Genomic DNA, 27,123 nt, shown 5'->3' with positions numbered 1-27,123 from the left:
AGTGCAGTGGCACAATCTTGGCTCACTGCAACCTCTGCCTCCCAGGTTCAAGCAATTCTCCCGCCTCAGCTCTCCGAGTAGCTGGGATTACAGGCATGCCATCATGCCCAGCAAATTTTTGTATTTTTAGTAGAGATGGGGTTTCACCATGTTGGCCCAGCTGGTCTCTAACTCCTGACCTCAAGTGATCCACCCACCTCGGCCTCCCAAAGTGCTAGGATTACAGGTGTGAGACACCATGCCTAGCTCACTATTTTTTTCAGTATTTAAAAGACCCTTCTTCAATTATATACAAAATAAGCATTCTTTGCAAGACACACTTCAGTTTCTATGAATTCAAATAAATTAGCTGCTACTTTAATTTATATGTTAAACTAATAGAATTTGTTATCTCGAGAGGTAACCTAAGCTCAAATGAATATTTATAGTAGGATCATTAAAGAAAGATGTTTGGGTCAAAAACAACTCTATGATTTATTAACAACCACATTTGGGAGAGTAAACAACAGCCACAACTATTCCTAAAACATCCCATGAGGCCACTGTCAAAACCAGTGTCTTGGAATGCCTGGGCCCAGGGTATGATCGAGGGAGGTATTTCTGAACATTCTTAGAGATTGGAGCCATATAAATATAATTAAATATTTCTAGCGGGGATTGATGGTGAACTCACCATGTCAAACACTAGGCTCCACTATTTAGATGTCTTTCCACTTGAAATTTTTCAGATAGCTCTATCAAGAATATACATTTCTATTCCAAATGTAAAGAGAAGGAAAAATGGTTATTGAATTTAAATAACTTGTCCAATGCCACAGAGCTGCTAAGTGGCTAACCTAAAATTTGTTATTATTTAACTAGGGAGCTATTCTCTTCATTATGTTTTGATTTTATTTACTTATTTTTAAATTCACTCGCTAAGAAAAAAAAAACTACGTGGAAGCCAAACATTACAGCATGTATAACTCTAATGATTAGAAACATCTACCAACACTTTCCTCTCCTGACAGTTAACTCAGCTTCACCTGTTCTAATAGCATGTACCCTCTCAATGGGCCAAAGGGGCGCTTCCATCTTTTCAAGGAGAAAAGTTTTTTGTTGTAGGTCGTCGGGAAGTGACAGGTCTACAATAAGAGCATTTCCAATGACTTTACATTAGAGTGACATGGTAAATGTGTAGCATATCAATCCAAAGAGACTTTGAGATTGGCTCTACTTGAAAACACTATGGAAAATACAGCTTTCAAGGTTTAAAAATGTGTGATCAGAAATACACCTTAACCAAGGTTGTGTCACATGGTCACTATCATTCTTTAAGAACTACATTGAAAATAGTATATTTATCATACTTTGAAAACTATATATCAGGCCAGGCATGGTGACTCACACTTGTAATCCCAGCACTTTGGGAGGCCAAGGTGGGTGGATCGTTTGAGGTCAGGAGTTCAAGACCAACCTGGACAACATGGGAAAACCCCATCTCTACTAAAAATACAAAAATGAGCCCATTGGGGGCCAGGCATGGTGGCTCATGTCTGTAATCCCAGCACTTTGAGAGGCTGAGGCCGGCAGATCATGAGGTCAGGAGGTCAAGACCATCCTGGTTAACACAGTGAAATCCCATCTCTACTAAAAAAACAAAAAAATAGCCAGGCATGGTGGCACGTGCCTGTAGTCCCAGCTATTCGGGAGGCTGAGGCAGGAGAATGGCATGAACTCGGCAGGTGGAGGTTGCAGTGAGCCAAGATCATACCACTGCACTCCAGCCTGGGTGACAGAGTGAGACTCTGTCTCAAAACAAACAAACAAACAAACAAAAAACACATTAGCCCAGTGGTAGTGGCATGCACCCGTAATCCCAGCTACTCGGGAGGCTGAGGCAGGAGAATCACTTGAGCCTGGGAGACAGAGGTTGCCGTGAGCTTAGATTGCACCACTGCACTCCACTCTGGGTGACAGAGTGAGACCCTGTCTCAAAACAAAAACAAAAACAAACAAACAAAAAAACTATGTATCAAACAGATTATGATTCTTTATCATAAACTCATCGATCAGTGGTTCATTGAGGTGGTTTGGGTACAACATTCAGCTATTGAATTAGAAAAGTAAAGATTAGAAACAAATCAATGGCCTGGAAAATTGTGTTTATGGATTAAAGAAATAAAAGGAGTATACTCATCACTATTCTGATTCTTAAATTACTAAAGTGGTTTGACATGAGCTCACTCTAAGCACCACAGGGACATAAGCAAAATAGGTATAATTGGCTCTACCCTACAGAAGAATAAATCTAGAATCAAATCATCTAGTTCAAGGTCACATTATTGAGTAAAAAGACAGCCTGGAAGAAATACACTTAGTACTCACTCCAGGACTCAACACATCTCCTACTTCTTCATGTGTACACAATTTCTAGTAATGTTAATGCTTCATATTAACCAGGCATATAAAACCAAGTTCATATTTCTCAAAGATAAAGTTATACAGTTAATAAAATTGTCTTTATCTTATATCTAAAGACAAAGCAGAGGTGGAAATATATCACTAAGCCCTGAACATACCATTTAAAACCCTATGCATCTTTAATTAGATCAAGGTAAATAATCTTTTACTTCTACTTCTGCAGTTATTACACTATGTGCTCATACTTCTTAATGAACCTGGAAAAGACTATCTGAGCAGAGGAAACACCCAGATGTGAACAAATGTGGCTTTTGGACAGTTCATACTAACATTCCACTTATTTGCTTCCAAAGAAGAATTCAGGGTCACCAATATGGTATAGCACTTTTCAGTTTTTCTAGTTGGTCTATCTTTACCTTTTGGCAAAAACAAAAAACAAGAACCTCATCTTCACAGAGGCCTCCTCCTCTATTTACTTGCTGAATAATTTTTAAAATGAAAAGCACTAAGTCTGTACTCCAGAACTTCTCTAAAAATGTAGATTCTCTGGTCCTATTCCTTATCTATTGTCTCAAAATTTCTGGTGGGTGAAGCATGGAATATTTATTGTTAATATTTTTAATAAGGTTCCCAGATGACTGTGTACACTAAAGTTGGAGAATTTCTGGGCTAAAGAATGAAGTCCCATCTGAAACTTTCCCTGCCCAAGTAGTTTTACTCTTAATGACCTTCCTTTCTGGCTTTTAGGAGCCAAAGAAAGAATGCTCTCTAGAAATATGAAAAATGATAGAAAAGAAAAACATAGAAGCAGAAACTCTATCAAGAGAGTGAAAGAGAAAAGAGATTAAAATCCAGTCATGTGCAAAGTGAAACACAGACCCAGAAATATAGAAATACAAGCAAAAGATAGCTGGACAACATGCCCAAAACAAAATAGAAAGCTGTATCTGAACATATCTGTCTAATCATAACTAAGTGTGAAACACATTTCATCTATCCAAACCTCATCTCTTTGCTTTAATCTCTTCTTTAAAAGCAACATGGGTTATTCGGCAGTAATTTTTCTAGCCAATTTGGTTGAATGGTCTTGACAATTGTTTTTGTCCTACAGCAAGTATTGAAGTCAAATATTTTACTGTTATCGCTGTTATGACAAAAAGTACTTATTGGGATGTCAAACACACAGTAACAGTCCATTTAAAAATATATCTGATGATTAGGTAGGTCTTTGTGATAAGATCTGTTACAAAGGGAGATGCAGAAGCTGTGTCCAAGAGGTCCACGTCTTATCCATGTCTAGCTACTTTGTATTTTAGTGTCTTAAGGCTGAATCACACTTGAGAGATTCTCACTCGCCCTTTCTTATAGATGTGGACACCGAAATCAAAAATGTAAATATTAACTTAATGACAGAGTTATTTAGTGACTGAGAAAGGATAAAGCTTGGATTTCTTGACTCATGATACAGCATTCTTTCCTCCTCACTAGTGTCTCCTCTCTGTAGATCACCAGCCGGATAAGTAGTTGTATCAGCTGTAAATATGCAAATCATATATTGAAGTGGAAGGACACGGTTGTGATGTCAGCAGACTTATGGGGGAGCAGGAATCATGCTCATGGTGGACTGTAGTAGGACACATGGCTGAAGGTCAATGGCTGGTAAAGGGCTTCCCTGGGTTTGAACCCCAGCTCTGTCACATCATAGGTGTTTGACCTTGGATAAGTTATTGCACTACTCTTTGCCAAAACAGTTTGTTTTTCTAACCTATGGAATGGTGGCTAAGATCTACCTTTGAAAAAGCCAAGGGCAGAAGCTCTACCTCATAGAGTTTTTACAAGGCATAAAACATTCAGAACAATGCCCAGCACATAACACCATCATAGGAGTTTTTCAAATAAATATGTGGTATACTCATACACATTGTAGATAGTGTCTCTCAGGTACCCTAGTCCGGGAGGCACTGTTTACAAGTCTGGCTCCTAACTTGGTCTAACTCCTTCCTTCAGTAATTCATAGATATTATTTCCTGAGCTTCATTTTTTACACAAAATCTCCCTCAAATTGACTAAGATTCGTCACTCAAATTGTCAAAAAATGAGTTGCTTGTAAAGATCTCCATTAGTAAGACAAATTCTTTTGTAACTTTTTTTTAATTTGGGTTCAACTAACATTCCTTAAGGATCTACCACACTTTTCTGTGTCACTGTGTGCAAGTCTACTATAAATGGAGTTCCTTCCATTCTTACAAGTCTGTAAAAGCAGACAAGGTTATACTAAGTGAAATGGACCCAATTTCATTAGCTCTTGCCTCACCGCCTCAAAGACAGATGTTAGTCAGCTCCATACCCCATCCCTAAGCTTGTGTCTGGGAACCCTCAGGCATCTCACGTGAGCCCCACTCTCACGGAGATCCATCACACCACCACTACTTCCAGGGGATATCTTGTGAATGCCAAAATCTGGGGAAGATCCATTCTCCCAGATCCCCCAAAGCTGTTTGGCCTATTTTTCATGCAGCATCCATGACGTTGTTTTTGAAGCAAAATCAGAGAAAATGCTCCCCCCTCCCATGGAGTATCACAATTTATTACCTGGGGACCAAGAGTGCCCCCTTTACATTGAGTTCTTGATGTAAAAGGATTCTTCCATTGCTGCCTGCAGCCCTTCTCTCCACTGGTCTGGGCATAAGTCCTTGAAGCCTGACTGGTGGAGGATGTGACTTTCCCCACCCTATTTTCTCCAGGCACCTACTCCTTCAGGAAAACAACAACACAAAACCTCAAGCAATTTGTTTTTTTTTTTTTTTTGGTTGGTTGGTTGGTTGGTTGTTTTTTTTTTTTTTTAGATGGAGTCTTGCTCTGTCTCCAGGCTGGAGTCCAGTGGTGCAATGGGCTCACTGCAACCTCCACCTCCTGGGTTCAAGCCATTCTCCTGCCTCAGCCTCCTGAGTAGCTGGGATTACAGGTGCCTGCCACCATGCCCGGCAAATTTTAGTAGAGACGAGATTTCACCATGTTGGCCAAGCTGGTCTCAAATTCCTGACCTCAAGTGATCCACCCGCCTCGGCCTCCCGAAGTGCTGGGATTACAGGCGTGAGTCACCACACCTGGCGGAAATCTCAAGAAATTTGATTCCCAAAGGCCAGCTCATGCCTTCATCAGACTATTCCCTGACACATCTAAGTCACAGTAGAGGATCTTGACACTTGATCTTGACCTGATTGCTCCTAGATTGCATCTACTTTTTTTCCCTTATATGATCATCTGAATGGTGTTTATTACAGGGATTTTTTTTCCATAAAATTTACTTCCAATGCTTAATCCATCTACCATCAATTCTGGGCTCATTACTTTAAAAATCAGTCTTCTGGGTGATGGATGAATTGAGTCAGAATCATAAATGTGTGCTTGTTCAATACAATAACGGGTTAAGGTTACGTATCCTGTTTTGTAAAATGTTTAAATCCCAAAGATAAAAGCTGTTCACCTATCACCTTTTCTCACTCACCGGTGATGCCTAATAGCAGGAGTAAGCTGGGGTGGTCAGGTGGTGGACTGGGAACTGGCTGTCTTAGGAAAAGGAAGGCAAGCTTGTCTTGTTTCTTTGAAGCTGCTGACACTTGGCTTGCTGGGGACATTGGTTGGACCAGCTAACATTTGCTGTCCCTTCCTCTTTAAGTCAATCAAAAAGCCACCCTATCTGTTAACCTTGGCAGTATTTAGCTTGTAGATCACTCTTAAGTCCTCTACCCCAGGATGTTTTCATACAGTGGTTAAATTAATGATTCAATCAGCCCAATTAGCTAGATTTTTAATTGTAATATATATCGTATTATCCAAAGCCCAGAAGGAAAGGACTCTATTTGCCTACTCCATGTTTTCAATCTGAGGCCATTAGTAACTTCATGGCAGTATGGGCTAGTCCATGATCTGATGGAGACTGGTTTAAATTCACTCTTTTGAGAACATAGAAGTTAATTGATTTCAGAAGTGTGAACTCCATAATATTTGGTATATTAATAGCTACTAAATGTATGCCACTGAGAGAACCTAAGCATTTCATCTTGTTGGCAATTAGATCACATTTAGAATATGATTACTCAGATGGAAAATTAGCTTTATCTTTAAAAAATATCTTATGTACTGACAACTTTGAGTCTTTGAGGGATAAGTAGATCAGCCATGAAACACAAACATTTGTTGTCACATCAATGGCAAGAAGCCTTCCTGGTTTCATTTAGGAGGGTTTGATGGTTGTCTTCAAAGTGGTTGGAAGCTCTAACACAATAAACACTTTGAAGCACAATCCTTTGTCCTTCTCCTGCCTTAGGCCTGCCTGTTTCTGGCATAGATTAGCACTATTTGTCTTTTTTTCCCTTTCTTTCTTTTTTTCCTTTCTTCCTTTCACAATGGAAGAGTTTCTCCTTAATGACTGCCTTTATCCCATGTAAGTACCAAACTTTTTAAATGGTTTAGGCTGTGGGACTCAACCGTGTTGATAAAACTTCATTAATGAAAGGTGTTTTCCATGGGAACTTTTGTTGCCACACTATAATATTCGTGTTAGAACATTGGGTCCCCTATATAACAGTGATGCAGGCACCACCACCACCATGACAGCAAGAATTACAGCAGGAAATTAACTCTAGCCCTGGGTGGCTTTTTCATTGCTCTTTTCTGACAATGATGGGACCTTCTCTCAACGCTTCCCCTGATGTCTTCCTGAGAAGTTAGCTAAACCAAAAAAACATTCTTCATCATTTTTGTTCACTCAGTTGGCCTAATATTTCACAAAACCACCTCCAGACTTCAACTGCCAAGTTTTCTGCAAGAAAGATGCTTCTCTGGTATCTGTTGAGATAATTTGAAGTCAGGGTGGAACGCCCAGGATTATGGGCTCTTCTTGAAATTGGACATCATCAAACGAGGTAATTGTTCATTTCTAAGAAGCCTGAAACAGCTCTGTGGTTCTTTGCTTATGGACAAACAGTTTGCCTTTCCTATTTTTCTTACTGTAGGCACTAATTACAAAACAATCAAAACAATTAACAAAAGCCTAAAAGAGTGTAATGGAGAATTTCTAATGAATCCTGACTTACCATGGCTGAAAGAAGACTTGGAGTTGGATTAATGTAGAAACACTGGAATTCTATTAAAGGAGCTGGCGCTTGATTTGATAGAAAAAAAGAATTATTACACTGTTCTATTCCCTTTTTCAGTTTGTAAAACTCCTCAGACAATTGTTTTCTAAGAAAGGATTAAACTCCTATATGAAATGGATTTTGATGTTAAATGATGACACATTCTCTTTCTCAGTCCCATATATATGTGTACAGATATCATATATACACACACATAATCATATATATCATGTATACATATGTGTGTCTATATATTCATATATATGCATATTCGAAGTATTTTTCTATACCTGACTTTAACTTTGTTTACTTTCAGTAATTTTCACCTTGATTATGATAATATCCATATAAATTTCATTACAAGGTTACTAGTTTATAATTCAGTGAAGCGTTTACTTCATCCCTAAAATGTATTCATTATTAAACTTGGCAAGAAATAAAGGCTAATGCAAGTGCTCATATATGTACCTGCAGGCGCACACACACATACATGCACACACAAATGTCCCACTGTCCACAAAGTAAAATAAAGTACTTTGGAATACCCCTAACAAAATATGAGAATAGCAAGATAAGACAAAGTAATAAATATAAAGCAAAACCAACAATTCCCATTTTCTAATTTAAAAATAGAAACTTTCCTACTAAAGTAAAAAGGGTTTAGGATAAATTTACATGAACTTGGCATTTCACTTCAAGATTAAGTGCCAGTGAACTATCTGGTGAGTATGAAGTATCTCTGCGTTAAAAAGTTAGAAGTGACTTCAACACTCAATCCACTTACCCCTTTTTTTTTACTACCTAAGAAAATTAACACAAAAATGCAATTATGGAAGAACAAAAAGAAAATTAACTTTAGATTTGAATATAGACCTCAGCTGGAATTTTAATTCCAATTAATATTACTCAATCATGCCTCAAATTCATCTGTAAAAGCAGCAATGACACCTATTGTGCAGGATAGTTAAAACGATGATATGTGAACATCAAATGAGGCCATACATGGGACATTCCTGGTCCAAATGAGCAGTGTTGGAAGTTACTTTCTCCATACAAACTCTGAGATGGGCACAGATAATAGAGAAAAATTATAGAAGAAAAGGTCAACCTATGAATTAATGTTTGACCTTACATCTGTAATTCCAAATTCCAACTCTGTTGGTCCCGGTAATAAGACTAAGTACATTTTTCCCCATGTGTATAGTTCTCTAACTCTAGTTGCTCCATGCATTTCCAGTTTTCTAGCCAGAAAGGAAAGGAGGAAGAAGGAAGGAGGGAGGGAAGGAATGAATATCTCTTTATTTCCTGTGGGTAGTTGCCAGTACACTTGAAGAAATGGGAAATCAACAAAAGAATAAAATATAAATATTGCTGATCCAAGCATCTGCAGCCCATTACCAGCCTCTGCCATGGCAATATCTATTCTTTTTCTACTTGAGCTCTCTCACTCCAGCTTTTGTTCTCTCCCACATTCAGTCTGTTTCTCATCCTCTTCTGGATAATTACAGTAAAAACAAAATTATCACCCAGCAAAGGACGTGTCAATATGTGTGCAAAGTTGATCACGGAAAATGAATAAGACATAAAATAAAAATAAAAATAAAAAATACATCCCAAACAGGTCTTTTTATTTAACATAAGGCCAAAGAAGCTATCAGGCGTTGCTGAATACTGTCCACTAACTGTACAAAATATTGACTGCATGCCTCGCAAACACCAAAATATCCGCTGGAATGCCATAGAAATAAATAACTTCTGCTATAAACACATGAAAACATATCAAACTGTTATCTCTTTAAACATATTGTAAATAAAAAAATTACCAGTACTTCTACACAATAAATATTAAGAAACCATTGACATAGTTGAAATGCACTCATATAAATTAACAACTTTAATTACATTAGCCAAACAGACATTGGTTAAAGAACTGCATGTAGTATGCAAACAAAACAAAACAAAACAAAAAACAAAGTAAAAAACCAACAAAATAGAAACAAACAAACAAACAACATCAACCACAGAACATAAAAAGTTTTAAAATAAAACAGGCTTCAGATTATCTTGGCTTTCATAATTATATTTTTCTTTTAAAGAAAAATATCAACCCATTGTCAATGCACTGTTTTTCAAAGCATTTAAATAGAGGGTAAAACCCATTGGAAATTAATACAGAAGAAATGATTCACTTTATGCATAAAAAATAAATAATAATATAGCTGAGACATGTGGTTTGCTTCTGCTCTTGAAGATGTGAACAGCTTCTAAGCATTCATTTTCTCTGACCCATACAACAGCTTCTCAGTGATACAGGGTTTAATTTAAACACATACAATGTCCACCCCCAAACCTTCTGCCCACATCTACAAGTTTTATCTATTTTGTGGGTTTTCAGGGTGACTAAGTTTTTCTCTACATTGAAAAGAGAAGTTGCCAAAAGGTGCACAGGAAATCATTTTTTTTAAGTGAGTATGATAATATGGGTCTGTGCTTAATACAACTGAGACATATTTGTTCTCTGTTTTTTAGAGTCACCTCTTAAAGTCCAATCCCACAATGGTGAAAAAAAAATAAAAAGGACTTGTTCTACCTTTAAGGAGACTGCAGGGATTCTCCTTGAAAATGGAGTATGGAATCAATCTTAAATAAATATGAAATTGGTTGGTCTTCTGGGATAAGAAATTCCCAACTCAGTGTGCTGAAATTCACCTGACTTTTTTGGAAAAAAAAAATAGAAAATGTCAATTTGGTCCATAAAACACATATTACTATTAAAAGATATTTAGAGACAAATTCTTTTCAGAGCTTCTAAGATTGGTGTGGGCAGATTTTTAAGAGCCTAGAGTTTAGTCTTAGAGAAAGAGTGAGGAGATAGTAAGGTTAGACAGAGCCACTCAGTTTCAAGAAAAAAACATACTACTAAGAATCCCATATGTTAGAATTTAAAGCCTTTACTTTTGGCCTCATGCTGCTAGGTGGAAGAGTGGTTGTTCACAGGGCTTGTATTTTCCAAGATTATTAAAGATGGTAAAATGCTATCTTTCAATGTTATCAAAAAAATGGTAGCAATTTATACTTCTATTTCAAAGCCATATAAATTTGACAAAATTAAAGTTTGTGGGTGTTTGATAAACCACTCAATATCCAATTAAAATATGGAATAAGTTTCAAATAAAATATGGAATTACATTTCTCTGCTTCTGATAACTGTGGTCACTAATCAACCCCCATGTTATCCCTAAGCTAAGTCTAGGACTTAGCTTAAAAAGACAGCAGTTGTATTTGAGATGAACGGGAACTGTACATGGGTATCAGCTTTCTTGGTAAATTTCTGCTTTTTCCATGGCCTTGACCATCTTTGCTACTGCGCAGTGAACCAGGACTTAATCTCTTACACTGTTTCTGCAGGTTCCAGTACCAAAGAAGACGCGGTTCAAAATACTGCCAGTTTTCCAAGAAATTTTGTCAAGTTGAACATGGCCATCTACTCTTGCATTAAAACTTTTCTTACCACACCCACCTTCCCACATGCATGATATCCAAGGTCGATAGACCTGGGTTAGAATCCACTCTCAAGCTTCTCATGCAGTGCATATTGTATTTTCTGCATAAGAAAGGGTGGCCTGTAGAACACAGTAAGTTTATTTGCCCAGTAGTGACGTTGCCTACATATAGCCAAGTGTTATAGTATACCAACTTAGTATATTTTTCAAGGAGAGCTAAACCACCTTTTGTAATGTTTGGTTTCTCACTGTTATCTTCCTTTCCTGTAATTAATTTATTTTAATTTACAAATTGACATAGGGCTAAAAGCTTCAATATTTTACAAAATATTAATTAATGTAATTGTTCCCAACTATTAGAAACTTTTTTCCATTTTTCAAAATATTTGCCAACTTCACACAAGTGTGTAAAAACAGGGCTCTGGATTTTCAAAAGCACATACATGAATAATTTATTAGCTATTCCAGGCAAGCTAAATACTAGAATAAACTAGATAAAAACTTGGCTTTAAGCATGTACTTTGATATTTATAAAACAAAGGTTTTTTTTTTTTCTTTTCTGCATCTGAATCAATACAAATTTACACATGAAGAGTTTTGGCTATAAATTAAAATTTTAGAGATTTTTACTACTGCCCTCATCTCTGCCTCCTCTTAACTGTTCTCTTCCTTACTCTCCCTCTCTTAACACCTTCTCCCGAATTAATTATCTTTTAGTTAGTGACGACATTATTTTTCCCAGCTGGTACAGGTAATATTTCTCACAACCAAGACTTAATCATTTTTAAAAAATACACTCAACTCTAATTCTGGCCTAAATATTATTTTTCTGAAAAAGCTTCTGATTTAAGATTGATTCCAATAGACACTAAGTTGGAAAAACATCAGCCCAGAGTTTTGATTATCATCCTGTTTTCCCCACAGGGGATAACTTGTAGAAGTGGGAGGGGGCACAAAAAACAGGAGGAAATTTGATCCCTGTACAACGAAAGAGGGCCTTGCTGAATATTCACTGGAATTTCCAGGCTTTTTCCCATCCGAATTTTTGAAATGTGCCCACCTATTTCAGAGTAAAAGCAAAAACTATAGCCTATCCTTCTTAAAAATACTGTGTTTTGCACACAAACATTCATTGCTTTAAGAACATTAAAAAATGACAGCCTGAAGTGCTTAAAATGTGTATGGACATGGTACAATACATGTGTATATACATACAGATATGCATATGCACAAGCAATGTATATATACACATACAAGCATGTAGTTCCATGAATTTGATTGAACTTGATATCCAACAGTGTACAACTACTGTACATCCAGTATGAAATGTCCTGTTTCATGGATGTAAAAGGAGTCAAAAACCAAACTTCTCAGGTCTTTTAAGCCTGAACACAATCCACACTTCTCAACCTTGAATCCCAACCCCTGACTCATTGATGGTGAATGATACCAACCACAGACAGACTGTTTAAAGGCTCACACAAATGTCTTTGGTGTATGTGTCTATTTTTTAAGGTACAAAATAATAATAATAATTATAATTATAATAATAAAAATAGCTATTTTGTGTGCTGTAGCAGTTCTTTTATAGCTCACATTAAGTGCAGCTCTTAAACCCCACCCCCACCCCCAACCAAAGAAAATACTTGTTAAATAAGGATTAGACAGGTCAAACACCATTGTAGTGCAAATAGTAAACGATTAAAAAAAAAACAACAACAACATTTACAAAATATAGAAATGTTTGGATCCAACAGATGGACAAACATATTCCTTTCAAGTATCTCTCCTTGAAGAAAATAAAAATTAATCAGATTACTTCCAATACAAAAAAGTCTCTCTTTTTGTTCTCTCTCAGGTAAACAGTTTCAAACCTATTAGGTTGCATAGTTCTAAGATCATAAGCACCTTAACGAAATGTAACTTGGTATTCTTTTTTCCTTGATCTTTCATTCTTTCCATACTTGTTCTCAATTTTTTAATGTTGTTTTGTTTTGCTGCAAAAGTGGTACAGAAAAAGGAAGTGTGACCACCTGCACACAATTGTTCTTTCACCAGTATGTGTATATATGTAATGTGTGGAAATGCCTGTGTGTGTGTGTATGTGTGTGTGTGTGTGTGTGTGTGTGTGTGTATGCTGATATACACAGAGATAAGTGTCACACAGACATACCTTATGACCTGGGTAATTGGGTAGGAAAGTGCCTGTGATGGGCCCTTTCAAACTCATGGCTTTCTAGATGCTATTTGGGTTGTTCTAGTCCACACTACTGCAGACTAGATTTGTTGATTCAAGGCTCACAAGGGAACCGCAAGGGGGGAAAGGACAATACCCCGTTTAAACAACTGATGTCATCAGTGTGATTTCAGAAGAAATAAAGGGTACACCATTCTCCCTTTCCCTCCCAATTCCTTCTTTTTCACTGCTTCATCTCTGAGCCCTGGCTAAGGATTTTTTCCACATCTTCCTTCATCTGTTTCATCAGGTTTTGTTTTTAATTTACTTTTGTTTTTTTGTTTTTTTTTTTAATTTCTATTTTTCTGGTTAACTCAGAAACCTTAAAAATTTCTTCATTTTGCCACTGTCTTCTCTGGACAACTCTTGCTCCCTTTCCCCCTGGGCTGGGCAACTCTATGAGCACCCACACTCCTCCACGATCATGTTCTGAATGTCCTTTTTGATGATGTTTTGACCATCATCATAGTACAACATGGACATGGGTCTCAGCTTGGTGGGCACACAGCACGATTTGAGGTTGGCAAAGGGGCTATGGCCCCGCATGCGGTAGTGGTTGATGACTGTTGAGTGGAAGGACAGTGAGGATCCGGACGTGCCTGCTATATGGCTCGGGCACTCACCCTCGCAGTAGTTGGCATGATAGCCAGAGGGAGCAATGATCCAGTCATTCCAGCCGATGTCCTTGAAACTGACAAAGAACTGTTTCTTACAGCAGATGTTGACCTTGCCATCACACTCCAAGCCCCGCCGACGCCGGCGATGAGGGTGGTCTTCAGACTGCCGGGCCTGCAGCATGAGGAAAGGTCTGTGCGACTGCTCCTTTTCCTCATCTGCTCCTGCCCCACCTTCACCTCCACCCTTCTTTTTCCCTTCCCCCTCCTCTTCTTTCTTCTTCTTCTTGCCCAGGAGAACCAGGCTGGCGCCACTCTCCTGGCACTGCTCACAGGCAATCCGAACGTCCAGGGAGCTCTTGCCCTGGTCCAGCAACCTCTGGATGCTGCTGGAGACAGGGAAGACGTGCCAGGTGCTCTTCCGAGCGTCTACTACTTTTTCAGAGAGCAACAGTTCACTCCTCTCCCCCTTTAAGCCCACTTCCTCGGCCTCTTCCCCTGTGTCCAAGCTGCCCTGCGGGTGCTTCTGCTGCTGGAAGAGGCGGATGGTGACTTTGGTCCTGGTCCTGTTGGCCTTGGGGACTTTTAGGAAGAGCCAGACTTCTGCACGCTCCACCACTGACAGGTCACTGCCTTCCTTGGAAATCTCGAAGTGCAGTGTCTTCCTGGCTGTTCCTGAAGATGAAAGACAGCATAAGAGAAAACAGGGACACCTGTTAATTCCAACATTTACATGCACTCACAAATTTCAGGCAAGCAGGAGTCTTCCGTGATAGACCCTCTTGAATAGGGGTCAGCAAATGACGGCCCACGGGCTGAAACTGTTTCTGCACTGCCTCCAAACTAAGAATGGCTTTTATACTTTTAAGTGGTTAAAGAAAAGTGATATTTTGTGACATGTGAAAATTATCTGAAATTTAAACGTTAGTGCCTGTAAATAAAGTTTTGTTGGAGCACAGTTATGCTCATTTCTGTACATGCTATCTATGGCTGTTTTTGCACTGTAATAACCAAGAACTGCGTAGCTGCAACAGACTGTCTGGCTCACAAAGCCTAAATTATTTACTCTCTGGCCCTTTATAGAAAAAAGGTTTTGGACCCTTGCTTTAGAATGAAGAGGGCCTGCGGGTCTGTGTCTGTTGACTAATTGCTTAACCTCAGTTTCATCTTCTATAAAAATGGGAGTGACATAAGGACATTTGACCTGTTAATCTCACAGGTTTAGGAAGGTCAAATGAGATAACATAAACGAAAAGACACTGTAAGCTCTAGAAAGCTAAGGAAATACTATTCTCAGACAAAAATGCAGCCCCTGGCCCCGCCTCGCTGTGTAGGTCTGTGCAGTCGAGACACAGTGAGCCAGCCTCCTCTTCCCTTGTCACAGCCTGATTCGTCCCCCATCACCTCTTTGCTGGGTCACTGCAGCAGCATTTTCTTTACTTTGCCTCTGCAGCACTAAGGAAGGCCTCCTCTCCAGTCATTTCTCCATGAAGCAGCTAAAGGCATCTTTCCCGCAGGTGGATCTGATCACATCACTTCTTGAAAGTCCTTTACTGAATTCCTATTGCTCAGTATCCAACAGAAAGTGCTTGGGACTTTGGGCTCTGTACATTCTGTTCCTCCCTTGAATGTCAGCTCTTGCCCAGTCCTGTTCTCTGGGGTCTAAGGCCTTGAGAATTCCACCCCCTCTCTCACCTGCAGGCAGTGACACCTGCTGTTCCTTCTGCCTCAAGTGCTCTTGCCCCAACTCCAACATACCACCCTTAGTGCTGCCTTCAATAATGTTTCAATTTTCAGATTGTTTGGATGACAGTTCATCTAGGAGGCTTCCCTCACATCACCTCCGCCACCACCCTCCTGCCAGCCTAGTTTAGAATGCCCAGGGTCTAAGGTCACTATCATAGTCTAGTGTTTAGCAGAAAGTAGCCAATGACTTGATTACTTATTAACAAATGAAGGCATCCTTAGCATTGAGTCCTATTAAATTAAGAGAGCCATCTTGTACCTCTGAATCCCCCATTTTTGCCTCTGACCCATTACAGTGCGATTAATGGGCACCAGAAACATATGTCAAATAGCAATCGCTGCTAATGGACAGGAAATCTCCACATTGTCAGGGCAATTGAATTTAGCAACCACTCAGTTCTAGCCTAACGCTAAAATTAGAAAGTCACCTATTTCCTTCTCTTTTCCTAAGCAACTGTACGTTTAATGACACAGCAATAATTACTATGAAAGCAGGTATCCAAACTAAAATTTTTTGATTAATCAAATATTTTCCCTCACTTCCATTTTTCCCACTTGGTGGCATATAGAAACATATCCTCTTTTCCATGACCACGGACCTCCTTACAACTGTCCGCCATACATGTATCCCATGCACAAATCTGGGAACAATCTTCAAGAAGTTCATCTTAGAACTTGCAACTCCCTGGGAGGATCTCCCTGCCTGGATTTCTATAGTTAACGGAAATCCAGCCATACTTACCACTCGAGGCCCTGAGATGTTTACGGTACTATAAATTTTAGGCACAGTTTCAAGTTCTCTGCAGCAGAAGGCAGGCTTTTCTGTGCATTGCGTACTGTAGATTCTGTTCTTAATTTAACACACTGCACACTGTGATTATGATAGTGGTAAATTCACTGAGGCAAGGGCCAAGCAGGGCTGCAGATGGATATGAAAGGTTCTCTGGCATCTTTCTACAAACTTACGAGGATGCTGGCCATGATGATGGTGGTGGTGGTAAGGGGAGTTCCTCTGACTCCGACCTCATGTCTTTGGCAGGAGTTGAAATGAATAATAAAGCTGGGTTTATGATTAGATAGAATACCAGAGCAGAGAGCAGTTAGAGGGAGAAGCTGTCTTATTTTAGGAAGCATGATGACTTATTTTTTCAAAATCTGAATTCGATATTCCCCTTTGCTAAGAATTGGTGTGGGTTTTGTTGTTGTTGTTTGTTTCTTAACAAAGTAAAAGAGAAGAAGATTCCCAGAAGCAGAGCTTCATCATGTAAATCTAAAAAGGCAATCAGCAGCTGATTTTAGGGTGGCAGGGTCCTGCCAAGGCCTTAGGGGAAGGCCGAGGGAAACCTCCCAAGCCTCGGATAACTGGCCTGGAGGGTGTGCAGATTACCTCCAGCGTGGGCACATCTGCCTTGCCCCATGGAGAATGTTAACAAGATACCTGCTGTTTCCCTTCTGCCTCTATGCAGGACAGCTTCTGAAATCCTAAACTGCACAGGGTGTCACTCCAAAAACAGAGATAGTAGCTGCTAAATTAGGGAACCCAGAGGGCACAAGGTTGGATTTTGTTTTTCTAGGAAAGAGTGTGAAACTGGAGCATCTGACTAGTTCCCCGGATAGGGAAGCTCACTGGGTTTGGGGTAACTCATCCCCATGAGCTCTACTCTACTCTCATCCATACCTGCCAGAAGGGGTCAGGGTGAAGGCCAATGGACAGCAGTGCTGACCTGCACGCAGTGGACTTTCCATGAATAACACCCAAGGCCGATTACAGATGTTTGGGTGGGGGTGCCGAGGGAGGGTTACTTGGCTGACTAGAATTAGGTACAGCCGTGTGCAAATTGCTTTTGTAGGGCTAGAGAGGCTGAGGCTGCTGGCTTCCAGTTACACAGCCTACAGGACAGCCCCTCATTTCACAAGAGCAGGTTTCTGATGCATGATCTAGCCCCACCCCTTCTTCACAGGCAGCTGTACTTGGAAGCAAATGATTTAGTGTTCCTGAGAGAGGATTGTACAAAGAGAGTACTCATTAGAGGGGGCTCAATCTGTCAGGTGCTGTTATATTAGGATCAGAGAGTCATCATAAAATGACTTTCATGCTGGTCTTGGCTGATAATTAACGGCATGGCATCGCCTGCGTATTGTGGAGAGGCAAGGGCGCTGATTTATGCATCCGTTTAATTATCTGAATTGAAAGACTGTTCCCTGTATTTGCATCCACTGCCTGCGTGCTTTCTCTCTCCCCCATATTTCTGACATTTGGATTTTCCCCCTACTAATTGACATGCCTGTCGCCTCCTTCTCCTGGTGTCCATTTCTGGAACTGCTATTTGTATATTGCATGATATTTTATCAGGAAAAAAAATAAAACAGATCTAATTTCATGAAAATGCTGTTGCCATAATGCTCAGGAGAACAGGGGGAAGAGAGAGATTCAAGTCTTCCTAATGTCTACCTTATATGCAGGTACATTTTACAAGTTCTATTGTATTCTGACTTATTAAGCAGTGCATATTTCTTTCTTTTACATTAGCTTTCATTGCAGAAGGGTGTGGGGAGATGAGACTGCTGGAAACTGACGTGGGATTGATGTTTATCAGGGCTGTAGGCTTCAGAAATATATTACAGCCTCGGAATGTCCTAGGTATGAAAAATATAAAAAAATAACAGGTCAATTTATTATATTCCCTTTATCTCTGTATTACCTGAGAGAGATTGCTATACGGCAGTGACACTTTCGAGATGCCCCAATCCTCCAATCTCCATGCATAACAATTTGAAAAAGGGAAGGTTGACTAAGGCTAGGATGTTCAGGATCAATTTCTAATCAGTTTCAGGTTTCACTCAAATATCTCATGCTGTAAAATCTTGAAATGAATGCCATCCCATAATGCGCCGTGAGCAGGTTCTGCATTAGTTTGTACAGGTGCGACCTAGGTTCCTGCACTATTACCTAGCTAACCAGATATAGCTGGTTGCTTTGCTAAACTTTCATTACCTACTCTCTGATAATATTCTTTTCATCCTCTGTGCTATTTGTTCCCTCCCGTTGCTTGTGAGCAAGGCTGTATCACAGCCTGCTCTGCCTGAGTAATTCACTAAAGAAGTCCCACGCAAACCCATGTGGGTGATAATATTTCATCACTTAAACCTCTATGAGCTCGGTGGACACATACCAAAGACAGAGAAAAAGAGGTACAGAAAAATGGGCAAAGAGAAATTTTGTACCTCACAGGGAATACCTCTGAAATGCTGCCGGGTGGGAAGGATTGGACAGAAGAGGGACTGTGTAAGCTGGAAGGAAAGATAGCTGGAAGGGTGTTTGCAGCACATTTTCCTTTGCTTTCAGAATTTTAAAAATGTTTTGAATAAGTCAATCATGAAGGCATGCCAAGGGTTAAGCAACTAAGCCCGTTGTTGTTCCCTCCCCCTATACTAAGATGCAAAATGCTGGACTCATCCAAAAGTCCAGCATCTCAGATTTGTGGGTATGAACATTTTCAGTTAAATAAGCAACACACACATGCAGTGTTTCGATTTGGTTTTGTTTTCCTCACCAGGGTCCTGCTTAAAATATGTTGCTCTTTTACATATGGGCAATAATTATGTCTCTAATGTGAATGTGGAAAGCCTCGTTGTTTATAGAACACATTTAAACTTACCATGGGGTGGGGGTTGGGGGAAGCCTCCCTGTAAAAAGCATCTGTTCCTTTAATTTTCCATTCTTCATCAAGATTTCACTGTGCCTAGATATGGTATAGTCAATGGTAAGGGTATACACAACTACTATTTACAGGGTGCGTTCTCTGAAGCTCTAACTGCATTTGGACTGCTTCCAGGGGTTTCTGCAGAAAGCAGCAAGTGAGATCTTAAGGTTATTCCTCCTTTGACCTACAGTAGGGGATCTTTCCTGCAGTAAACTATAGGTTTGACCATAAATTATCTTGATTAATTTTTAGCTTTAATGTCCCTCCTTAGGGTCCATTATTGATTTATAAATGCCCAGCCGCAAACATATATCATCCATGCCTCTTCCATTAAAATGGTGATGAAAAAGGTTAAATATTTCGGGAGGAAAGGGGTTTTAGGTTCCTACAAGTAGCAAAAATTCTTAAGGTTCAACTCACAAAATTTCAGAGACTTCTTCCAAAGTTCCTGAGAACTTTGGCACTTTTGATTTTGGACCTAGGAACCAGCAGAATACGAAGAATTCAGAACTACAGCTAGGAGATCATGTGCAAGTATTTTTTAGCAGAACAGGGGCCAAGACAAATATGTGTTTTCAAGAAAAGTGCCTGGGAAGGTATTACTGCAGTTCTTTAAATATTACAACGGACTTTCCACCCTGGCATCTCCACCACTCCCAGCCCAGTCCATCTATTGCACAGGCCGCAGACCACTATTAATCTCTTTTCCCATCTTTCCCCACCATTTCTCTCCACACCCTCAGTTCGGAAACAAACGCATCCTCAGAAGCTGAACACCATGTTCCCACAAGGCATTAAAGAAAGAAGCTTTTTTCCTCCCTGTTTGAAGTCACTTGTCATTTGTCGGTGGTGGAAACTGTTGATAAGGCAGGAAAACTAGGCAACAAAATCAGGGGAGACGGAAGATGTTTTTGTTACGACCCGGGAGACCGTATTAGGGAGAGACTTGTGAGCAAATCAGTATCGCTGATGATTCATGGTCACATTTCTCCCTGCTCCGCTTTGTTTGCTTTTGAAATTTATCACTCGTCTGCCTTCCATAGAGCTCCGGAATGTTCACATGTATCACTAGAATTTCCATTTCCTTTCCTTCTGTCTCATTTAATGTGTTACAGGTAGTCATGCTTCTCCCATCTCATAAATTCCTAACTTTTTCTGCAGGATGAGAGGGAGCAGGAGGTAACTGATAATCACCAAGATTAGGGCGCTACAGACAGGGGCTTCCAGTAGGCGCAACTGCCTTTCCCTGGATACACTGACAAGGAGCAAAAGTCTTTGGAACGCGCCCTCTTGTGGCCGCTCTTCCCCATTATTCACGGAAGAGAGCGTGTAACCCCAAGGAATCCCTAAGGGAGGGGTGATTCACAGAAAAGTTCAGAAGATGGGAATGGAATGGTGGGAGTCAGCTTCATTTTGAGATGGCTTTCTTGGGGTGGGGAAAATGGTTATCCAAGCAAAGCTTCTTGGATCCCTGTCTGAGCAATGCAAACTTCTAACTCAAATCTTCCATACATAGTATCCTCCAAGGGGTAGACTTAAGTGTTGCACTCAACAACACCTAGGCTACGTGAGCACATCCATTTCTTGGTGTTTCATTTGTCTTTCCCTATTCTTTCTACAACAAGTGCTATCAATTGCTAAGCTAATTACCAGAACCCACATCCAGGTTTGACAGCATATGGAGACTCAGAGTTACATTATTATTGTGCATTGATTGACCAGCTACTGTCATGAGTCAAAATAAAATAAAAATAAGCTGTATCAGCCAAAAAGGCCACTGAATTTAGCTTCATTGACATTTATAGTGATAGTTTGGCTTACCCATCCCTTCTATCTTTCATTGTGAAGAACTCTGTAGGCCTTAAGGTAAACATTGAGGGTTTTGTGCCAGCCATGCAAAGAACACACTAACCTTGGTGAGAAATCTTGGGTGATGTGACATACATAAAAATAAAATCATTTTTGTTTGTTGGGATACATTTCAGAGAGCCTTAGAGTGATTCCCTGCTGTTTAGTCAATAACAACTCGCATCAACTTTACAAAAATTGGGCACTTTCTACCTAAACAGGATGGGACAAACTCAGTTAAAAGAGTTCTCAGCACTTCAGTTTTTGCAGGCTCTCTACTTCTGTAGCCATGCCTTGGCTTTATCCAACAATGAAGGAGAGAAAAGGCAAAAATTAAACGTAGCCTCAAACTGAAGAATCTTGAGGTTGAAAGGGGCCGCTATGGGTCTGCATCTGTGGCATGCTCATGGGCGACAATGTCTGGATTCTATGCTGCACAAAATGGTTATAAGGGAATGAAAAATGCATTCCTTTTTCTATTCTCCAAAAACTCTTGACATTCCACATAGTTGGAATGTTATTAAAGTTGAATTATTCCAAAAGCAACAAGACATAGGTCTTTGCTATTCATGTTCATATATTTGCTACAATCATTCAGATGATAAATATCTTTTCCTGGATTAACAAAATCAGCAGCAAAATGCTCACGTGGTTTTCTGCTTGAACAGTAGACTGTCCATATAGCGATTCATTAAATATGTGAAATTACATTAAATCAACTTGAAGTTGATGTGTGAAATCCCTCAGAGAAAAATAAGCAATTGTAATAAACGTTTTCTAAGAATCCAAAGTCAAGTTGTAAAGTCAACCATGAGTTTCCCATTACAAATCTTAAACTTGACTCAACGTGAACGTCCAACGAACTGCTTTTTTAAAAGTCGCTCGTTTTCTTTCAAACTAAACACCTAACTGAGAAGTAAAAAAATGACAAGATCTCATACAACTGAGAGAAGATTGGCACAGGAAGGAAGACCACACACAAGAAAGAATGTAAATGGTCAAATTTTTTCACTGCCAAATCTCTAAATGCTAAGAGAATGATTTGCTATACAAGTCCAGTAAGTCAGAAAGAGGGGCATATTGCTAGTAACAGTAGTGCGGTTAAAAGTGGTCAAAGGCATAGGTACACTTAGTCATATGACATGGTTAAAGGCAACTGGATAGGAGCTGTCATTGAATCCATCATGTGTGGAGGCTGGTATATAAAAACACGAAGCAACCCTCTAGACCACTGAAATCTGTTTCACACGTGCAGCCAAATATCACAAATATTTTCTTTTTTACCTTTTCCCACCAGAAAAGTTGAGAAAAAAAAAATGGGTGTCAACTTGAAAAGTTCCAACCTAGCTTTCTTCCTCAAAAAACTCCAGAAGATAAAGTCTTAATGATCATGCCTTTTGGGGCTGGGTTAAGAAAGAGCTTTAGGGAAAGAAAGTAGGATCTTCCCTAAGTGAGAGAGGCTTCTGGAGACTTGTAGGACACCAGGGCTTCTCCTGCAAGGGGAAGCCACGCAGCCAGCAGGCTATTTGCACCCCCAGAAAGATGCCCCGGTCTTTCATGGTTTTCTTGAAAACAGAACATCTGAGTCAACAGGTTTTCAGATTGGAAATTCTGAGTGTTGCCTTAATTGTTTATACTGCTGCGGCAAACTTTTAAACAAAAATGCTGGGAGTCCCTGCACATACTTTACTGGCCATATGCTCTACCAAACAAAACAATGGCATTCCTTTCAAATGGAGTTGGCAAAAGATGCAATTCTTTAGCCTGGCATTACCATGAAAGTAACACGGTATTAACACATCTGTGTGCCGGACGTGCATGGGCTTGCAGGCGTGTAAATGATCTGTGTCACTTAACTATAAAAATAGCCTGGCTCCAAGTCCATGGGCCCATACTTTTGACAGGTATTGCTATTCAGCAACAGGTTAGTGTGGTCCTGGGCCAACGATTAGAATCTATTTATTAAAGTTCTTCCTCTTAAGGATTGAGTGAGTTCAGCGTAGTATCTGAGAGTACTTTGTCAAGGTTGCGTTCCTTGGCAGAGAGCTCTTAGTAACTTTAGAAAGAACAAAACTGGTTTATTTATTTATTTATTTTTCTTTCAGAGAGCAAAAGTCAGTGTCCCAAAAGTAACTGCTGGTTCAATGACAACTGTCCCCCAAAGTAGCTCTTCCCTGTCTTGAATGTGATGCCTGTGCACTTATAGACAGTTTCTAAAGGTAAAAATGACTGTCACTCATAAATATGCCCTGCTTCTCCAATGTGGCCCCAGATTGGACTTTTAAAGGGGAAGGTTTGTTTTAAGAGAGTGACTTCATCTGTGCCATTCCACTCCAATCCTGGCACACTCACCCCTCTACCCTCAATAAAAACTTGGATGGGGTCCCGAAGCCTCCTCTGCTCCCCAAGCACCCGAAAATGCCCCGGCTTTCCTCCGGCTGCTTAGATCTGGTTTCACGGGCAGGGCAAGGCAGCCCCTCACAGTCTGCCTTCCAGCTCAGCATTGGCCCCGAGCTTCCTCTCTGTGTGACCCGCTGAGTTTAGTAAGTGTAAGCCAGTCATCTCCAGGCAGAGCTCGACAGAGAATTCCTTTTCTGTAAAGTCCTCTCCCCCTCCCCTGCCTGCCGTCCGTCGGCTAGTCCGCTACCATCACCTAATAACTAATAACCTTCCCAGGCAGTTTCCAGCTGAAGGGAAAAGAAGTTCCTCCTGGGACTGTCAAAGAAACATATTTTACCCTCCATCCCCCCACCCCTCCCCACCCCCTGCCAATGCCAGCACCAACCTGACTCGGCAAACGTGATGATCTCCGAGGTCTGCTCCATAAGTTCATTCATTTCTGCCCTCCTTCCAATGTCATCCTCTATCTCCACATACCCGTTCTCCCCGACTTTACCCACATGAAGCTTTCTGATCGCATTCAGAAGCGCCGCCTTGGGCACCGGCTGGGTGACATCGGGTCTCTTCTTCAAGTGCAGCATGTTTAAAATGTGCTTCTTGACGGCCTCCACCATCTCTGGCTGAGAGTTGGGTACATCCTTTGGGAGGGCGGCCAGCGCACAGGACGGACAGTCGGGGGCTGCGCTGTGCCCCTCGGATCCTGGGGTGGGGGAACTCCTCACTATAATCCAGCAACTTGCCAACAGAAATCCTCTCAGCCAAAGCAAGGGCATCCTGGCAGCAAAAGTTGTTGTGATTGCCTTTTTAAAAGGCCCTGCTTTTCCTCCCCCCTCACGCGCAGGTTTTTTTGTGTGTGTGGGTTTTTTTTTTTTTTTTGGTTTTTTTTTTTTTTCCTTCTCCTCTTCAGCAAATTCTCTGGAACAAGAACAAAAAGTTTTCTGTGAAGTTTTGTTTGCAGGTTCCTCTCTGAATGCAGTCAGTGCTGTAGGTTTGTGGCTGTCAGGGAGGAGAGTTCTGACTGTCTCCGAGTAAGAGAGAAGGAAGGAGGGAGGGAGGGAGGGAGGGAGACAGGGAGGGAGGGAGAGACAGGGTGGGGGGGAGACAGACAGAGACAGAGAGAGGATGGGAGGGAGAGAGAGACAGAGAGAGAGGAGAGAGGGGGAGAGAAGAGAGAGGGAAAGAAGGGGGGAGAGAGAGGGAGAGAGGGAGGAAAGGGAGGGGGAGAGGGAGAGAGGGAAAGGAAGAGAGAGAGAGAGAGAGAGAGAGAGAACGGATTGGCCCTAAGTAAGTGAGTGAATGGAGAGGGAGGGAGTTTGCTGTGAGTAGGGCTGTGATTAGGGAGGGAGGGACAGCCCGTTTTCTGACAGGCTGCTCTCCTTCTGCTCTTAGCTTCCTCACAGACACCTCTCTTCAAATATCACCATTTTCGGGGGTTCTACTTTCTCTTCTAAAATAAATTCTCCTAATTTTGTTCACTATTTTTTTTTCTTTCTCTGCCCAGTCTCCTGGTTTCACCTTCTTCCTTTTTTGGAGGGGGGAAAAGAAACCCCAAACAAACACAGTGTCTCAATCAACAGGGATGACTTGATTGAAAAAGTCTGTTCCCACCGCCCCTCCAGCCTGCGAAGCCACAGCCCTAGGTGGTAAAACGCCCACCTGGCCGCGTGGTGGGGCAGAGGGTGCAGGGAGGTCCGGTGGACAGGTAGTGGAGGTCAGGGAAGAGGGACTCAGGGGTAACAGAGGGTGCCTGGGCCAGTGGATTGTTCTGGCCTCTGATGGGATCCAGGGGAGATGGTCCTTTCCCCCCATTCATTCATATTAAATGTTCAGGTCATCAACACTGGCAGGCGATCTGAGGAGAGCGCAATGGAACTTTTGTTTGGGGTCATATAATACACTCCACTCTTCCCAACTGTGAAATGCAGCAGGGCACTGAAGGACCAGAGGGCAGGCAGCCTGTCACAAGCCCAAGTTCCAGAAGCGCTTTCTCCATCGCGTTCAGCTGCCCCCTCCTGCCGGGGACCCACTCACTCTCACACATTACAGCCTACCACCACTCGCCGGACTTCACAGATAAAATGCAAAATTCTCTTGGCCTTTCCCACATCCTTTTATAAAAAGAGTGCACTCCTATGACTTGAATAACTGGTCCCATGGGAAAAGACTCTCTAAAATATATTGGCAAATTATTTTTCTCTGTCATGTGGTAGTTTTTTCAGCTTGCCCCAAGCCTGTCCCGACCAGTGCATTCATAGACAGCCTCCTTGACTGCTTCTTTTTCCCTCAAAGAAACAGTGCAAATGAAATCATCATGGATTTTAGTGTGCACAGAAAAAGAAAAATGTGAATTTTTTAACAATGCCTTCCTAAGACTTAAAAAAAATTCTTCCCCCTCCCCTTTTTTTCATTTTCTGTCTTATTGCTTTTATCTTGCAGAAGAATCTTTAAGGGGTCCATCTGTTAAAGCGTTCTTCCCTCTCGGTTTCTTTCCCACACATAAGCCCTCTTGGTTTCTGAAGATACACTCAGCTTATATCTGACACCTAGTGTGTTCATAGCATTATAGTCAAGCAATGCAGTTTAGGTGGAAAGAGTTAATAAATATCATTACTACAAGATAAGATCTGAGTGCAAGGGGAAGAGGGCAAGAAAATTGTGACACTAAGTTACAATTACAGTTTGCATAGGTTAACAATGCTTTCTGAATTATACATACTGTCCCCTTTTCCAAAACAACTATTTGTAAGACTTTTTCTGTTACAAGTAACCTAACACCTTTGGGGTTTCAGCTCCAGAAACATCAATTACTCCACCATTATTGTTAAGACTTTGTCAACATTGCCTAAAAAGCCTCATATCTTTTACGGGGATGGTGAAAGAGAATGGGGGAGGCAGGGGACGTTTGTGTTACAATGGTTTTATAAAAAATCTTTGTACTATAATACTTAACATCATCCACCTATTTGGAGTCACATATACACTACCCAAAATGTTTTGTAGTCCAATTAAGTTTTACAAGAAAGTCTGAAATACAACCAAAAGTTTAATGGCTCTAAACAACTCAAGAGTCCTAATAGCAGCATTTAGATAAGTGCAACTTATCAATATTTGGATTCTCTCTGCATCTGAGTATGTGTGTGTTCCCTGAATTTACTGTTTGCGAATGTAACTCTTAAAAATAGCTTTCTCTTTGGCATATGTACTTGTATATATGTGCTGAGTGGGTTGTATAAACATATAATCTATTTGCATTCTCTAGGACTATTAAAAGCTATATTAACCTGCCTGAATAATATAAAAAGGTACACATCACAATGCACATTGGAAATGCCAATTAGTTGTAAAATTCCTCCTAGCTATCCTATCTTTGAATGTGTAAAGAGCTCAGAAGTAAGAGTTAAAAAGCATTACCTTTCTGGTCCCCACTCTTCCACCAGCCGGCTCTTGTATCATGTGGTAAGAGCTGTCTGAGCTCCTCTTCATGGTATTGGCACTGTGAAGTTTTATACTGTACTACTTATTTGTACA

The 27,123-nt window shown here is 40.6% G+C and overlaps 1 protein-coding gene and 1 long non-coding RNA gene across 2 annotated transcripts in view; one reads left to right on the top strand and one right to left on the bottom strand.

Moving 5' to 3' along the window:
- Positions 1 to 9,151: 9,151 nt before the first annotated feature.
- On the bottom strand, positions 9,152 to 27,092 carry INHBA (inhibin subunit beta A). The gene is made up of 3 exons (XM_032758265.2): positions 27,007 to 27,092; positions 23,981 to 24,510; positions 9,152 to 14,572 (listed from the first exon to the last, which is right to left on the bottom strand). The coding sequence occupies exons 2-3, from the start codon at positions 24,366 to 24,368 to the stop codon at positions 13,680 to 13,682; spliced, it is 1,281 nt and encodes a 426-aa protein (XP_032614156.1). The 5' UTR covers positions 24,369 to 24,510; positions 27,007 to 27,092; the 3' UTR covers positions 9,152 to 13,679.
- The window catches only part of LOC116812521 (uncharacterized), an 83,165-nt gene continuing 73,978 nt past the window's right edge, over positions 17,937 to 27,123 (top strand). Inside the window, exon 1 of the long non-coding RNA XR_004370721.2 lies at positions 17,937 to 18,106. This is a non-coding gene — a long non-coding RNA (uncharacterized LOC116812521). The remainder of the gene's footprint in view (positions 18,107 to 27,123) is intronic.

The sequence above is a fragment of the Hylobates moloch genome, unplaced genomic scaffold (assembly GCF_009828535.3).
Source record: "Hylobates moloch isolate HMO894 unplaced genomic scaffold, HMol_V3 SCAFFOLD_1, whole genome shotgun sequence".
Taxonomy (NCBI): Eukaryota; Metazoa; Chordata; class Mammalia; order Primates; family Hylobatidae; genus Hylobates; species Hylobates moloch.
Note: the sequence above shows the minus strand (reverse complement) of the source record. Positions and strands in the feature narration are given on the sequence as shown.